The sequence below is a fragment of the Phocoena phocoena genome, chromosome 19, assembly GCF_963924675.1.
Source record: "Phocoena phocoena chromosome 19, mPhoPho1.1, whole genome shotgun sequence".
Classification (NCBI taxonomy): Eukaryota; Metazoa; Chordata; class Mammalia; order Artiodactyla; family Phocoenidae; genus Phocoena; species Phocoena phocoena.
The window spans coordinates 29,688,037-29,703,613 of NC_089237.1; the positions used below are offsets into that span (position 1 = coordinate 29,688,037).

The following is a 15,577-nucleotide window of genomic DNA, read 5'->3' on the forward strand; positions in this document are numbered from 1 at the left end:
GGTTGAGAGTGGGAGTTGTGAGACCAGTAAACAGCCTGTAACAATAGCTTGTGTGAAATACGGTGACTTATTCTGGAGTTACTACACTGGGTAGGTGGGCTTGCTCATGGTCTTCCAGCCTTTCTTAATTCTCCCAAGGATGGTATATAACTAGTACTACTCTAGATACATAGGACAGAAGTTAATCTATTACATACAGTAGATATTTTACACCAGGAGGGCTCAGTTCTTTCCCACAAACCTCGTAAGAAAGGTTTAAGGGAAAGAAAAAAACTAAGAATGATGTTTCAGTGTTTGGTCTAAGCAACTTAGTGACAGGTGGTGTCATTAATTGAGACACAAATCAAATAAGGAAGAAGCAGGTATGGGGATTGTTGTGCCATAGGGGCAGGAAGTCGGGAGTTCTTTTTTAAACATACTAGGTTTGAGATGTCTGCTAGATACTCTAGTAAATATCTCATAGGCAGTTGAGTGCTACATAAGTCTGAAGGATATGGGGTTAAAGCTGGATATAAACCGTTGGAAGTCAACAGTATCAGATGTTGTTTAAAGCCAGGGATCAAGTATGAAGGGAATTTAAATGGAGAAATTTTGGTTCTGGGCACTTAAATATTTAAAGGCCTGGTAATGAAGGGGAAGCCAGCAAAGGAAATTGAAAAGAGCAGTCATTAAGGGCAGAGAAAAACTAGAAGAAATGAAATCTCAAAAAAATTTGTAAATGCATCTCAAAACAGTGGAGTGGTTGTATCATTAAGAGGTGTCAAAATGAAGGGCGGGTGACCCTTTTAAGAACCATTTCCATTTAAGGGTATAGCAGAAGTGAATGAGGTGAGAAAGCAGAGCATGTCTGCGCAGCTCCTTCAAGAACTGTCACAATAAATTGGGTGGTCACTGGAGGGGTTGTGGAGTCAGGAAAGAGTTTGTTATCTGTGTGTTGTTTTCTTTCATTTTCTTAAACATATATGCTTTTTTACCTGGGTGTTTTTGGTGGTACATATACATAACATAAAATTTACCATTTTAACTTTTTTTTTTTTTTTTTTTGCGTTATGTGGGCCTCTCACTGTTGTGGCCTCTTCCGGACACGCAGGCTCAGCAGCCATGGCTCACGGGCCCAGCCGCTCCGCGGCATGTGGGATCTTCCCAGACCAGGGCACGAACCCGTGTCCCCTGCATTGGCAGGCGGACTCTCAACCACTACGCCACCAGGGAAGCCCCATTTTAACTATTTTTAACTGTACAATTCAGTGGCATTAAGTACATTCACACTGTCATGCAACAGTCATCACTATTCACCTCCAGAACTTTTTCATCATCCCAAACTGAAATTCTATATCCTCCGAACAGTAACTGGGCATTACCCCTTTCCCCTACCCTCTGGTAACTACTATTATACTTTCTGTTTCTATAAACTTGACTATTCTAGATATCTCATATAAGTAGAATCATGCAATATTTATCTTTTTGTGTCTGACTTATTTCACTTTAGCATAATTTCTTCAGGGTTCATCCATATTGTATCAAGTGTCAGAAATTCATTTCTTTTTCAGGCCAAGTAATATTCCCTTGTATGTATATGTATGTGTATATATATATATATATATATATACATATACATATATATATATATACTACATTATGTTTACCCATTCATCTGTTGATGGACATTTGGGTTGTTTCCACTTTTTGGCTGTCATGAATAATGCAGCTATGAACACATGTGTGCAAATATCTGTTCAAGTCTCTGCTTTCAGTTTTTTGGGGTATATACCTAAAGTGGGATTGCTGGTTCATATGCTAATTGTGTTTAATTTAAAAAAAAATTTTTTTAAATCATGGTAAATTTTACCACATTTTGTTGAACAAAATTTACCATCTTCACCTTTTTATGTGTACCTATCAATGGCATTAAGTACACACACGTTGTTGTGCCAGCAACACCACCATCCATCCACAGAACTTTTTTTTTTATCTTGCAAAACTGAGTCTCTATACCTATTAAACGGTAGCTCTCCCTTCTTCCTCCCCCCATCTCCTGGCAGCAACCATTTTGCTTTCTGTCTGTATGAATTTGATTTCTCTGGGTACCTCATATAAGTGAAAACATAGAGTATTTGCCCTTTTGTGGTTGACTTATTTCACTTAGCATAAGCTTCTCAGGGTTCATCCATGTTGTACCATTCAGTGCAAGTATCTGTTCAAGAATAGATGTTTCATGAACAGACACAAGGAATATCTTGTGGGATGCTGATATTCTCTTCCTTTTTATGGCTGCATAATATTCCACTGTGTGTGTATATACTCAAAATTTCACCCATTCATCTTTTGATGGATACTTGGGTTGACCGTGTATTTGAGGATTTATTTCTGGGCTCTCCATATGTGTGTTTATTAAAATGGGATATATTAATGCTTGGTACTGATGGCAATAATACAGTAGAGATGAATAGGAAAGGGGATAATTGCCAAATACATAGGATTCTCTTAAATAAAGATGACAGTATAATAGAAAAATGAGTAAAGGTTATGATTAGGTTGTTAACATAAGTAGAAATACAAAACGGCAGTAAATGTATGAAAAGATACTCAACCATATCTAGTTGTCAAGGAAATGAAAATTTAAAACCAAAAGAAATAATGCTTTTTAGATAGACTTTTGCAAAAAGTTCTTGTTACATATTTCTGCAGATACTTCCCCTGTTGTCACTTGTTTTTGTTTTCTGCTAAACATGAAATTTTAAATTTTTAAATTTCAAGATCTATTAAGAGTATTCATGGTTTGGGGATTTAATGTTTTTATTTGGAAGGCCTTTTCAACTCCAAGTTTATAAAAACAACACTTATTTTCTTAGTTCTAGTTTTGTTTTTTAACTTTTTTACATTTAGGTCATTATTCCATATGTAATTTGTTTTTTCCATGATGGTGTGTGAGGTAATAAGTTCAGTGATCCACCCCCCTGCCCAACCCACCCACCCACCCAAACGAAACATGTTTTTTGTGTTTTTGTGTTTTTTTTTTTTGCAGTACGCAAGCCTCTCACTGCTGTGGCCTCTCCCGTTGCGGAGCACAGGCTCCGGACGCGCAGGCTCAGTGGCCATGGCTCACGGGCCCAGCCGCTCTGCGGCATGTGGGATCTTCCTGCACCGGGGCACGAACCCGTGTCCCCTGCATTGGCAGGCAGACTCTCAACCGCTGTGCCACCAGGGAAGTCCACGAAACATGTTTTTTGAAGAATCTGCTCTGTTCAACAATATGGAACTCATCCTTTATATTATAGACCAAATTGCCGTATTTACATAGTTCTGTTTTTAAATTCATTCATAGAGGCTGAACCAGGTGAAATTGCCAATATGAGACTTTTTGTTTGTTTCTGGCCACACCACTCGGCTTGCAGGATTTTAGTTCCCCGACCAGGGATCGAACTTGTGACCCCTGCAGTGGAAGCACAGAGTCCTAACCACTGGACTGCCAGGGAATTCCCAAGAAACCATTTTCTTTCCTTCTTTCTTTTTAATATTTATTTATTTATTTGTGGTTGCATCGGGTCTTAGTTGCGGTGTGCGGGATCTTTCGTTGCGGCACACGGGCTCTTTGTTGTGGCATGCGGGCTTCTCTCTAGTTGTGGTGCATGGGCTCCAGAGTGCATGGACTCCAGAGTGCATGGGCTCTGTAGTTGCGCACGCAGGCTAGTTGCCCCTCAGCATGTGGGATCCTAGTTCCCCGACCGGGTATCGAACCCGCGTCCCCTGCATTGGAAAGCAGATTCTTAACCACTGGACCACCAGGGAAGTCCCATGAAACTTTTTTTTAACATATAAAAACAGCAATTTGATATTGTTCAACCAGATATTTGTTGTGTTGTGTACCAGACCCACACTTTTTTAACCATTGTAGTTTTTTATAGTTTGTAATACTGTGATATGTTTGCCTTCTTTTTTTAAATTTTAATTTTCGGGGCTTCCCTGGTGGCGCAGTGGTTGGGGGTCCGCCTGCCGATGCAGGGGACGCGGGTTCGTGCCCCGGTCCGGGAAGATCCCACATGCCGCGGAGCGGCTGGGCCCGTGAGCCATGGCCGCTGGGCCTGCGCGTCCGGAGCCTGTGCTCCGCGGCGGGAGAGGCCACAGCATTGAGAGGCCCGCGTAACGCAAAAAAAAAAAAAAAAAAAAAAAAAAAAAAAATTTTAATTTTCAAAAAATTTTATTGGGGTAATTTACAATATTGTGTTAGTTTCTGCTGTACAGCAAAGTGAATCTGTTATACAAATACATACAATCCAATCTTTTTTAGATTCTTTTCCCCTAGAGGCCATTACAGAGTATTGAGTAGAGTTCCCTGTACTATACAGTAGGTACTTGTTAGTTATTTATTTTATATGTAGTAGTGTGTATGTCTCAATCCCAGTCTTCCAATTTATCCAGCCCCACTCCCCAGTAACCATAAGTTTATTTTCTGCATCTGTAACTCTATTTCGGTTTTGTAGATAAGTTCATTTGTAGCCTTTTTTTAGATTCCACATATAGGCGACATCATGTGATATTTGTCTTTCTCTGTCTGACTTACTTCACTCAGTGTGAGAATCTCTAGGTCCATCCATGTTGCTGCAAATGACATTATTTTGTTCTCTTTTATGGCTGAGTAATATTTGACTGTATGTATGTACCACATCTTCTTTATCCATTCCTCTGTTGATGGACATTTAGGTTGCTTCCATGTCGTAGCTATTGTAGCCTTCATTTTATTTTTGTTTTCAAAACTTCTTTGATGGCTCTTACATGGTTACTCTTCCAGAAATTAATTTTGACTGGAATTGTGTTACATTTAATGCATTAATTAACATTTAATTTGAGGAATTGACATCTTTTCAGTACTAAAACGTTCAAATTTAGGAATGTGGTGTTTCCATTTATTCAAGTCATCTGTTATGGACATATACTTCTTCAGAGTTTTAGTTTTCTTCATATAAGTTCTGCATGTGTCTTGTTATTAATTTCTAGGTATATTATAATTTAGGTTGCTGTTGCGATGGGATCTCTTCCCCCCCCCATAATATTTTCTAATTATCAGTTACTGACATACAGGAAGACTACTGGTTTTAATATGTATTCAACCCACTTAGTGAACTTTTTAAATTGTTAAGTTTTTTAGTCAATTATGTTGAATTTTCTATGTAGACAATCATATCATCAGGAAATAGTCATCGTTTATCCACTCCTTTCCTGCCTATTTACTTTTCATATTGCATTGTCTAGGCTGGGACCTCAGAACAATGTTAACTAATAGCAATAATAGAATTTTTGTAATGTTTTCAACTCTATTTGGGAATTCCTTTAGTTCTTAATCTCATTAAGTTCGAATTTTGCTATATGTTTCAAAAGGTAGTTTTTATCAAGTTGAAAAATATATCCTTCTATTCCTAACAACAATAATGGTTAACATTTACTATAATGGTTAACATTTACTAAGTGTTTATTGTGTACCAGGTATCATTCTAACTATTCTGAGTCACATGTATTAACTCACTTAATCCCAACAACTCGATGAGGCAAGTTATTTTTATCCCCAATTTACAGATAAAGAAACTGAGGCACAGGGCATTAAAGGGTCCTAGAGTTTCACAGTGGTAATTGCAGAGCTGAGAACTTGAACCTTAAAGCCTGTGGCTTTCACCATTACACCAAACTACCTCTTTTCCTACTGTGAATGAAAAAATGTTGTGTGCCATATCAGTAAACAAAGGATGTTGCAGCTGCGTGAGGAAATTCAGAATGGGAAAGAGTCCTGAGGGAATTCAGGATGAGAAAGAAAGGAATGATTTCAATTAGCCCAGACTCTTGCATCTTCCCATACGTAGAAAAGTGCTAATTCATTAACTTGAGATATCTGTGGGATTTTTTGGTTTTTTTGATATTTTATAACTGACTGTAATCTTTTGATGTGCCAACTACCTGGTCTTTGTTGAAAAAACCCATATATATCCTGGCTCCTCCGTTGCCTCTTTGGAACAGTCCCTCAGAACTATTCTGAGAGGCTGCCTCCCGGGCTTGAAGTCCTCAGAAACTCCGCCAAATAGAACATAATTCTCAACTTTTAGGGTGTGCATTTTTTTCAGTCAACACTACTTACTAAGAGTTTTTTTAAGTCAAGAAGTTGTGTAGAATTATGTCAAATGCTTTTTTATTGTCAGTCAGAACAATCATATTATTTTGCCCTGTTACTTTGTGAACACAGAGAATTATATTATTTATCTAATACTGACCATTCTTGAAATTCTAGAATGAGTCTTTCTACTTGGTTTTGGTTTGTAGTTTTTTAATATACCATTGACCCTTGAACAACATGGTTTTGAACTGTGTGGGTCCTCCTGTCCACAGATTTTTTTCAGTAAATCCGCAGTTGGCTGAGTCTTCGGATGCTGAACCACTGATAAGGAGGGCCGACTCTAAAGTTATACCTGGATTTTTGACTGCGTGGAGGGTTGGCGTCCCTAATCCCCTATTCTTCAAGGGTTAACTGTACGGGCTGTTTTTAGTTTGCTGATACTTAGGATTCTTTTTTTTTTGGCTGCGCAGCATACGGGATTTTAGTTCCCCCGCCAGGGATCGAACCTGCACGCCCTGCAGTGGAAGTGTGGAGTCTTAACCACTGGACTGCCAGGGACGTGCTAGCTAATACTTAGGATTCTTGACTATGTAGTCAATAAGTAAAATTGAGCTATAGTTTCATTATACTATCCTTAACACATCTGAGTTCCAAATTTATGCCAATCTCGTAGAATAAATTCAGAAGCTTTTGTCCTTTTCTATGCTGTAAAATTATTTTAACATGTTATCTGCTCGTTAAAAGTGTAATGAAACTCATCCATAAAACTATCTAGTTGTTCTTTCAGGGATAAAACTTTAACAGCCTTTTTCATTTCTGTGTGTTTATTGGTCTCGTATTTCTGCTGCTTCTTAAATCAGTTTTCATAATTAATTTTCCTAGAAAATTAATTTTATTAGATAAATGTATTGGTATAAAGTCATTTGTTCCCTTAAATTTTAGAAACTTCCTCTGCATATGGGATATTAACTTTTTCAGTTATATCATTGCTTATTTGTGTTTTATTTTTTCCTTTGATTTGACTTGCTAGAGGCTTGTCCATTTTATTCATGTCTTCAAAGACCTAGTTCTTAGATTTATTTCATCTACTGTCTTCTTTTTATTATGTTAATTTCTGCCTTTGTTTCTGTTAATGCATCTCTTCTTCATTTTTTTCCCTTAACCAATAGCTTATGTATACTTCGCAGTGGAGAAATTGGTCATAATTTTTTCTCACAGCACCTTTTTTCCCCAGATGTACAATTCAGCAGTTTTTAGTATATTTACAAAATTGTGTGACAGTCACCATTATCTAAGTTTAGGACATTTTCATCCCTCCTCTTATTACCAAACTTAGGTTCGGCTGCTTGCTGCTCCAAAGCCAATAATTTGAGAGGCAAGTGTCAGTAGAAAGGAAAGGTGCTTTAATCAGAAAAGCCGGCAGTCTGGGGGGACGGTAGACTTGTGTCCAGAGGCCAACTGCGAAGATCATGCTTAGCCATGACAGTTTTTAAGGGGAAAAATGGGGTGGAGGGGTGGGGGGGAACCTCAGTGAATCATCGAGGCAGGAGGTTGGGTTCTGCATCATTCTCCAGTCTGTGTGCACGTTGGCTGACTCTCCCTTCAGATGTTATCTTGCCCAAGTGATCCCAAGCAGGATTGCTTAGGGGGGCTGTTGGGAGTAGAAAGCTAGTCATTTTTTTAAACTGCTAAATTCTTCATTCTTACTTCTTTTTTTCTAGGAAAAGAATCAACAAGGCATGGTGTGCATTCAGGAGAGCAAAAGTCAAGAGTTGAGTTAAATTGCCTAGTGATCTCATTCCTATAATTAGGTTCTTTTAAGGTTAGAGGGGAACAGAAATGGGCAAACAGGAAAGGGACAAAAGAGCTGCTTTCACTCTTGCCGTAAACTCCATACCCATGAGCTGTTATTATTCCCCATCTTCCCCTTCCCCCTATCCCCCTGGTAACTGCTAATCTATTTTGTCTATGTGGATTTGCTTCTGGACTTTTCATATAAATGGAATCACACAATATGAAGCCTTTTGTATCTGGCTTCTCTGGCTTAGCATAATGTGTTCAAGGGCCATCTGTAATGTAGCATGTATTATTTCATTCCTTTTTATGGCTGAATGATACTTCATTGTATGTGGGTACCACTTTTTGTTTGATCTACTCATCAGTTGATGAGGGCTTGGATTTTTTTTCCCCACTTTTTAGCTATTATGAATAATGATGCTATGAACATTCATGTACAGATTTTTGTGGGGACATATGTTTTTATTTAAGTATATGCTTAGGAGTGGAATTGCTGGATTGTATGAGAACTATGTTTAACTTTTTGAGGCACAGCCATACTGTTTCCAAAGCAGCTGCACCATTTTACATTCTTCAACAGTATATAGGGTTCCAATTTCTCCATATCCTTATCAACACTTGTTATTGTCCATCTTTTCTTTTTCTTTGCCCATTGAATTATCTTGGCCACCTTGTCAAAAATTAATTGACCGTAAGTGTAAGAGTTTATTTCTGGACTCTCAGTTCTGTTCCATTGGTCTATACTTCTGTCTTTACACCAGTACCACAATCTTGATACTATAGTTTTATGGCAAGTTGTGAAATCGTAAGTGTGAGTCCTCCATACAAGAGTGTTTTGGGGTATTCTGGATCTTTTGCATTTTTCTATGAATTTTAGGATCAGCTTGTCAATTTCTGCAAAAAAAACAAAAAAGACAGTAGGAATTTTTATAGGGATTGTGTTGAATCTGTATTGTAGATCAAGTTTGGGAGTATTGCCATGTTAACAATATTAAGTCTTCCAGTTAATGAACACAGAATATTTTTCCTTTTTTCTTTATTTTCTTTCAAAAATATACAAGTCTTAACATTTCTCTGTTAAATTTTTCCCTAAGTATTTTATTCTATTTGATGCTATTGTAAATGGAATTGTTTTCTTAATTTCATTCTCGGCTTGTTCTTTGCTGATGTATAAAAAGTCAGTTGATTGTTGATCTTATATCCCACTACCTTGTTGAACCTGTTTATTACCTTTTTTTTTTTTTCGGTACGCGGGCCCCTCACTGCTGTGGCCTCTCCCGTTGTGGAGCACAGGCTCCGGATGCGCAGGCTCAGCGGCCATGGCTCACGGGCGCAGCCGCTCTGCAGCATGTGGGATCCTCCCGGACCGGGGCACGAACTTGCATTCCCTGCATCGGCAGGTGGACTCTCAACCACTGCGCCACCAGGGAAGCCCTGTTACCTTTTAATGCATCTCTTCTGCTTTCTTTTTATTTCTTTTTATCATTTTTCCATCTCCTTGAGTTTATGCGTGTTAGGCCATTTAGTTTCCGTTTTTTCTAATTCTTTTTTTTTTTTAAGAAGCTACTCTTTATTTTAGACAGCTTCATAGAATTATTTTCACACGTCCCCACTTCTTACCTTTCATCCTCTTAGTTGAAAAGTCTTGAGAGAGGTGAAAGAAAAATCACAGAGGGTAAACTTTGCAGCAGTAACAAAGTGCTTCCCCCAAGTACAGCTAACCGTTTCCGCAAACTGGCATTCTGCAGAACAGTCTTCCAAAAAGTGTTGCTAGGTTTTCATGGGATAAAGGAGTAGGGGCTAAGACGTCCACGCTCAAATAGTGTGGGAAACGGTAGATTAAGGTTGGTGTTCTGTACTGTAACAGGAATTCTCAGAGTCCTTAATATTCTAAGATGGGTTGATCTTCAAGAGGAGAAAAGGGATATGGAGTACTCCCTAAGCTTTTTGAGCAAACAATCTTTTTTTCACAGAACACAGCAGAAGCAGTTTGAAGTGCGCAGTAATCTCAGGTTTTTGAGCCGGAAGTTAGAAAGCCTGATCTCTTCACATTTTTCCTCCCATTCTTTGCTAATGCCAGCAATAGAGTGACTCTAGAATCCAGACCACAAGTCATATTTAGAAAGGACAGGTTCATCAAGGATGGAATGGAAAGAGCCAGCTACCTCCTCCTTTTTCTTTTTACATTTTTCTTTAAACCTCCCCCTCCCCGTGTAAGTTAAGCAATATGTACACTTCCTCCCTTAAGCAGTCCTTGGCTGCTATTTCCCTGCTTTTGTGACAGAGCAACTAATTCATCACTACCTGAGGAGACAAAAAAGTGCTACCAAGGCAAGATGGTGGGGTGCCGGAATTTGTCTAATAATAGCTAAAACACCACAAAAAGCAGCACACTCAAAGAGAGGAGGACAGCCTCAAGAAATAATGTGGACACATCATCCAAGCAATACTTTTCCAAGCACTGGTCAAATCTCCACCAGCACAACTGAGAAAGCATTTATGTGAATACCTCAGGCCTGGGTACTGGCCTCTTGGTTTGAGTTGTGGCTAGATTTTCCTGAGAAAGGCATCTGCCTTAGACTCTATCTCATTGGTTTACTTTGTTCAGTCTCTTCCGGGCCTGGGCACAGTTCTGCCACTGACCTGCAGCAAACTCCTAATTCCTGAAACAGTCTGACCACATCAAAGGGTTGTAAAACAATCTCCATGGTTATTTAGCTAATTAAACTTGCATTCAACATCATATGCTGATAGGATGAGGCAAAGGATAAGATTCCAATCTTGGATCTTTCCAAGCAGGGCATGTTAGATGGTGACAAGAGAAGGATTAGTTGCTAGCTGGATCTGAGCTCAGGCTTGGCCATGGAGGGAACTGGTTTGGAAGTGTGAGGGGTTCCCTGAGCTCTGGTGCAAACTACAACGGTTTCACTCAAGGAAGGGTATGATGTGGGCATAAAACCATGCTTCAGACCGTTGAAGATGGTCCCCTTCGAGAGCCAGGAACACCAGCTGTCCTGCGTTGTCCATTGCCTTTAGCCCCAGGGGGTCCTGTGTGTACAGGGTGCTCTCCTGTAAGGGAATGATTTCTTTGGCTTGACCACTTCTGTAAAATCCAAACCACTCAGAATCCACGGGGTCCACAGTGGAATCATTGAGGAATTTCACCACCACAATCTTCTTCAGGGCCATCAGGTTTTTCTTGTAGGACTCATTGACACCTCTCTCCTGATTAATATCTGCCAAGAAGATGCTGTGGTTGCTATGTCCTTCTTTATGGGGTCGTGCCAATATTCTTCTTGCACCAGGCGTTCTTGTATAGCTTTGTTGTAAGCTCCAGCATTCACTGTTTTTCTGATCAAGTCACAGATGTGAGAGCTCTCTCCTGGGCAGTGAGGGAGTCCAAAAACACCTTGATGTTGTCCCTCAACTGAGACGAGATTGATCATAGGAGCATCTCTGAGCCACTGCCCTCAGAAATTGGCCTCCCTGGGAGAATCCCATAGCATTGTAGCCTTGCTACAATTTAGGATCCTTAGCAAGAATCTGACACACCATTTTTACTTGGGAGTTGACATTCAAAAAGAAGCTGTTCTCCACATCCTCTACCAGGATCTTCCCAATCTCTAAAGATAAGACGTAAATTCCAGGTATTTTCTTCTCGACCATTTGTTTAATAGTGCCTGTGCTTAAGGGATTACAACAGCTGTCTCCCATCCCATGCCAGATCACCAGGGGCAGTGGCGCTGGCAGGTCGAGATGCCCCAGCACCAGGGAAGTGCAGGACCCCGGCAGGAAAGTGAGAGCCCTAATTAATTCATTTTAAGGCTATACATTTTCCTCTAATTACTGTTTTAGCCACAAACATCTTGAAGTATTATAATTGTGGCTCGTTTCTAATTTAGTGTTCATTTCTTTTTAATCCAGTAATATTCTACAGTTTCCAAGTGTTTTGGTGGTTATTGTTCTGTTGTTAATACTTAGTTTAATTAAACGGAGATTAGAGTTCATGTCTGGTACGATTCTTCTTTTGGAGTTCACTGATAATTTTCTACTTTTGTAAGTTGAGACTGTTCCACAAGCAGCAAAATAGGAACACCTTTGGCATAAAACCCCAAATAAACCAGTTGGGACCAGAGTGTTCTGTTTATTTTTGGACACAGTAGATGGGAATACCTTTCATGGATGATAAGATTACATCTTTCTCTGACTTCCTAGGTAATAAGTTTTGTGCTATTTTATCATAATCAGAAATATTTTAAAATGTCTTTACAGCCACAAATAAGAAGAGTAATTCACCCAAGCCAGCACGGTCCAGTATAGCAGGTAGTCTGTCACTTCGAAGAGCAGTAGACTCTGGGGAAAATAGCCGTTCAAAGGGAGACTGTCAAACTCTGTCTGAGGGTAAGTTTGGAGAGTTTAGAATGTGATCTTGGTGGGTAGATGTCTGTTACTCGAAATTGATCTGATGGTATAACTTTAGACCTCTAAAGGCACCAAAAATGCTGAAACTCAATTTGAAAGTTCCTTGATCACACAGAACAGACCCATCAGTAAGAAAGTGTAGCCATTAGACCGCATATTAAATAGTTGGCATCAAAAAGACTAGGTTATATTTTAAAATTGTTTTTGAGTTTTCCTGCAGTTTAAAAATATATGTATAGTGAGATGTCCTAACGTGGAAACTAGAGAGAGAACTTTCTGTTTGTTTGCCTTCTTTCTGAATATCCCCTTCATTTTTTGTAGGCTCCCCAGGAAGCTCTCAGTCTGGGAGCAGGCACAGTTCTCCCCGAGCCTTGACACATGGCAGTATCGGTGACATCCTGCCCAAATCTGAAGACCGGCAGTGTCAAGCTTTGGATTCAGATGCTGTTGTGGTTGCAGTTTTCAGTGGCTTACCTACTATTGAAAAAAGGAGAAAAATGGTCACCTTGGGGTAAATTAATTTCTTTTGTTTATGTAATGGAATAATAGCTAATAGTTTTGTTTGGCACTTTAAGTCTACAACGTAATGAACATAATAAACTTCTAGTTTGTTAATTTTTTAGCAGTTTATTTGTTGTATTAAAATGTAACTTCAAGCATCAGAGACCTTACCTTTTTCTTTCTTCACAGAATGAGATAGTACCAGAAGTTCAGTTTGAATACATTAGAGCTCATTTTCACTGAAGTTAGGATAATAATGTTATATAACCTTGGGTGACCTCTGCCTTGTGACATTTTTGGGTCAACTTTTTTTTCCATCTGTCCCATATTTTTCAAAGGCATTTGTGCTATGCTATATTATGTCCCATAGGTCTTTTACATGAATTTTGTATAGAACAAAGCGCTTCTGGCGATTTTATTTTAAAACTGCTTTTCTGCTTTCATCTCATCTTTTTTTTCCCTTTTATGAAAGTGTCCTCAAAACACATAGTTGGAATTTCCCAAAAGGATATATATATGTGGTCATCAGTACCTTTATCTCTCTCCCAGGAAACATAAACTCAAATCCCAGTCATGTCACCCAAACATAAACTCAAATCCCAGTCATGTCACCCAGTCGACATTGTCAATTAAACTTCCATCCATTTAAAAGAGAGTGATTATGGAATGTATTGTCTGTGAATGTGCTAGATGAGCCATTAATAACCATTTGCTGATCTATTATATGGATATTAAATACGTTTCTAATTTTAAACAATGGAATAATTCTACCTTGGAGGCTTTGAAAAGAACTTTGAATTAAATTTAGAGAAAGATTAATATCCCTTAAGTTTACTTAATTGTATAGAGTTTTAAGATCTGGATAATTACCAAATCTAATAGGACAGCTGGTGGCTGTTTTCTGTTCTAGCTCAAGTTTAAGCAGTGGAAGGGTGTTACAATCATTGGAGATTGTCTTGTCCTCCCCATTTCCTAGCCTGATTTTATACATGTTCCTTTCAAGATGAAGCTGCAACTAGTTTTTATATTTTGTTATGGAGATTTATATCTGCCTTTAGTCATAAAAATTAAATGTGTACGAATGTGCACTTTTTTCTAGATTGTAAAATCCTGTATAAATGTGTAAAGCTCATAGCTATAACCCTCATTTTACAGTTAATTACACTGCCAACCTGGGTCATGTGGTGTTTTCCAGCTTGTGTTTTTTTTCCTTGCCTGATTTAAGGTAGTGTAGGCAAAAATTTTAAATGCTAGTAATAAATGGTTCAAAAATGGAAGTTAAAAAAAAGAATATTAAGTTAAAATTTCCCCATCTTTGTCTCCCATCTGCTTTGTTTTCCAACCTTCTGCCCACACACATTCCTGCTGTTTTAAATTTTTTGTATATGCTGTCTTCTCAGCTTTCATGCATATTTAAGCAATATTTAAGTGACCATATAGCTTTTTTAATACAAAAGGTGCACCTTGTTTTCTCACTCAGTATACCTCAAAAGTCTTTCCATATTGGTGAGAACATGTTATTAAGGACTTCTATTTATATTTATTTTTAAATTGGAATTCTTATTGAGATAATTGTAGATTCACATGCAATTATAAGAAAGAATAGAGGGAGCCTGTGTACCTTATCCAGTTTCCCCTAATTATAACATTTTGCAAAACGCTGATATATTATCACAACGAGGATATTGACGTTGATGCAATCTACCACTTTATAACCTTTCATCGTGAGTCTTCTAGTGAATCTTTTAAAAGTAAAACTTGAAATTTAGTATTAAACACCAGTGCCCTATACCATACTTAGTTTGCTCAGTTTCTGGACAGGAAAAAAATCTAGATTATTATATCAGTGACTAGTTATACAAGAATATCAGGTTATTTTCTCCCTCTTTGAGGACTAGTGTTAAAGGAGGTCGTCTGGAAGGAATGCAAATGACTGATTTGGAAAATAATTCTGAAACTGGGGAATTACAACCTATACTACCTGAAGGAGCTTCAGTTGCCCCAGAGGAAGGTAAGGAATGGTAAAGTCATAGTTGGCGGGAGGCGAAATAATCTTTTTTTGGTGGTGGTCGGGAGTGGTTGGTTTAATAAAACAGTTACTGAGATGTTATCTACTACCTGACATGCTTGATCTGAAAACAGCATTTGTTGTGCCTCTGAGTTTGATTTACTAGGACATTAAGCACAGTGGAAGGCAAAATGGGATAATCGACTACATAAAAGGACATCTTACTAGAACAGGCATTTACAGGGGGAAAGTCTGCAGATACTTCATTTGCTCATTCATTAAATGTGTTATGCTACCTACATGATAGGCATTGAAGTTTTGCTAGGTATGAAAAGATTAAATTGGATATGTTCAGTGTCTTACGGGAAAAACATGCCCCCAGACAACTAATTAGAATATTAAATGTTAAGTACCTTGTCTTTTAAAGTCAGTCTTGATTAATGTTTATAGATTACTTTGCTCTTTTAGAAGGATTCCAAACTTTAACCATTTAAAAAATCCTTTGTGGTAACTGACTTCTACTCTGCCAGTTCATTCTCAATACATTTCTAGTATTTGTCTACATGTTCTTCCAGGTCCATTATTCTTTATCTGAAAGTGTAGAAGACTTTTTTGTAATTTTGAGTTAACAGAAGGTGCTTGAAACAAGGCTATGTGTGTTGCCCTTGCTTGTCCTTTATATGTTAGCAGAAAAGCATGTCAACTTTATTAATGATATTTGACACTGAGATTTTTCATTTCTTAGTGAA

At 38.3% G+C, this 15,577-nt stretch overlaps 1 protein-coding gene and 1 pseudogene across 3 annotated transcripts in view; one reads left to right on the forward strand and one right to left on the reverse strand.

Annotated features, from left to right (window-relative positions):
- The window catches only part of TRIM37 (tripartite motif containing 37), a 114,806-nt gene that overhangs the window by 89,152 nt on the left and 10,077 nt on the right, over positions 1-15,577 (forward strand). For all 3 annotated transcript variants that reach the window (XM_065896411.1, XM_065896413.1, XM_065896412.1), the window contains 3 exons: positions 12,170-12,298; positions 12,641-12,830; positions 14,713-14,831. In XM_065896411.1, coding sequence (XP_065752483.1) covers positions 12,170-12,298; positions 12,641-12,830; positions 14,713-14,831 — 438 coding nt within the window. The remainder of the gene's footprint in view (positions 1-12,169; positions 12,299-12,640; positions 12,831-14,712; positions 14,832-15,577) is intronic.
- LOC136138333 (palmitoyl-protein thioesterase 1 pseudogene) lies at positions 10,823-11,806 on the reverse strand (annotated as a pseudogene).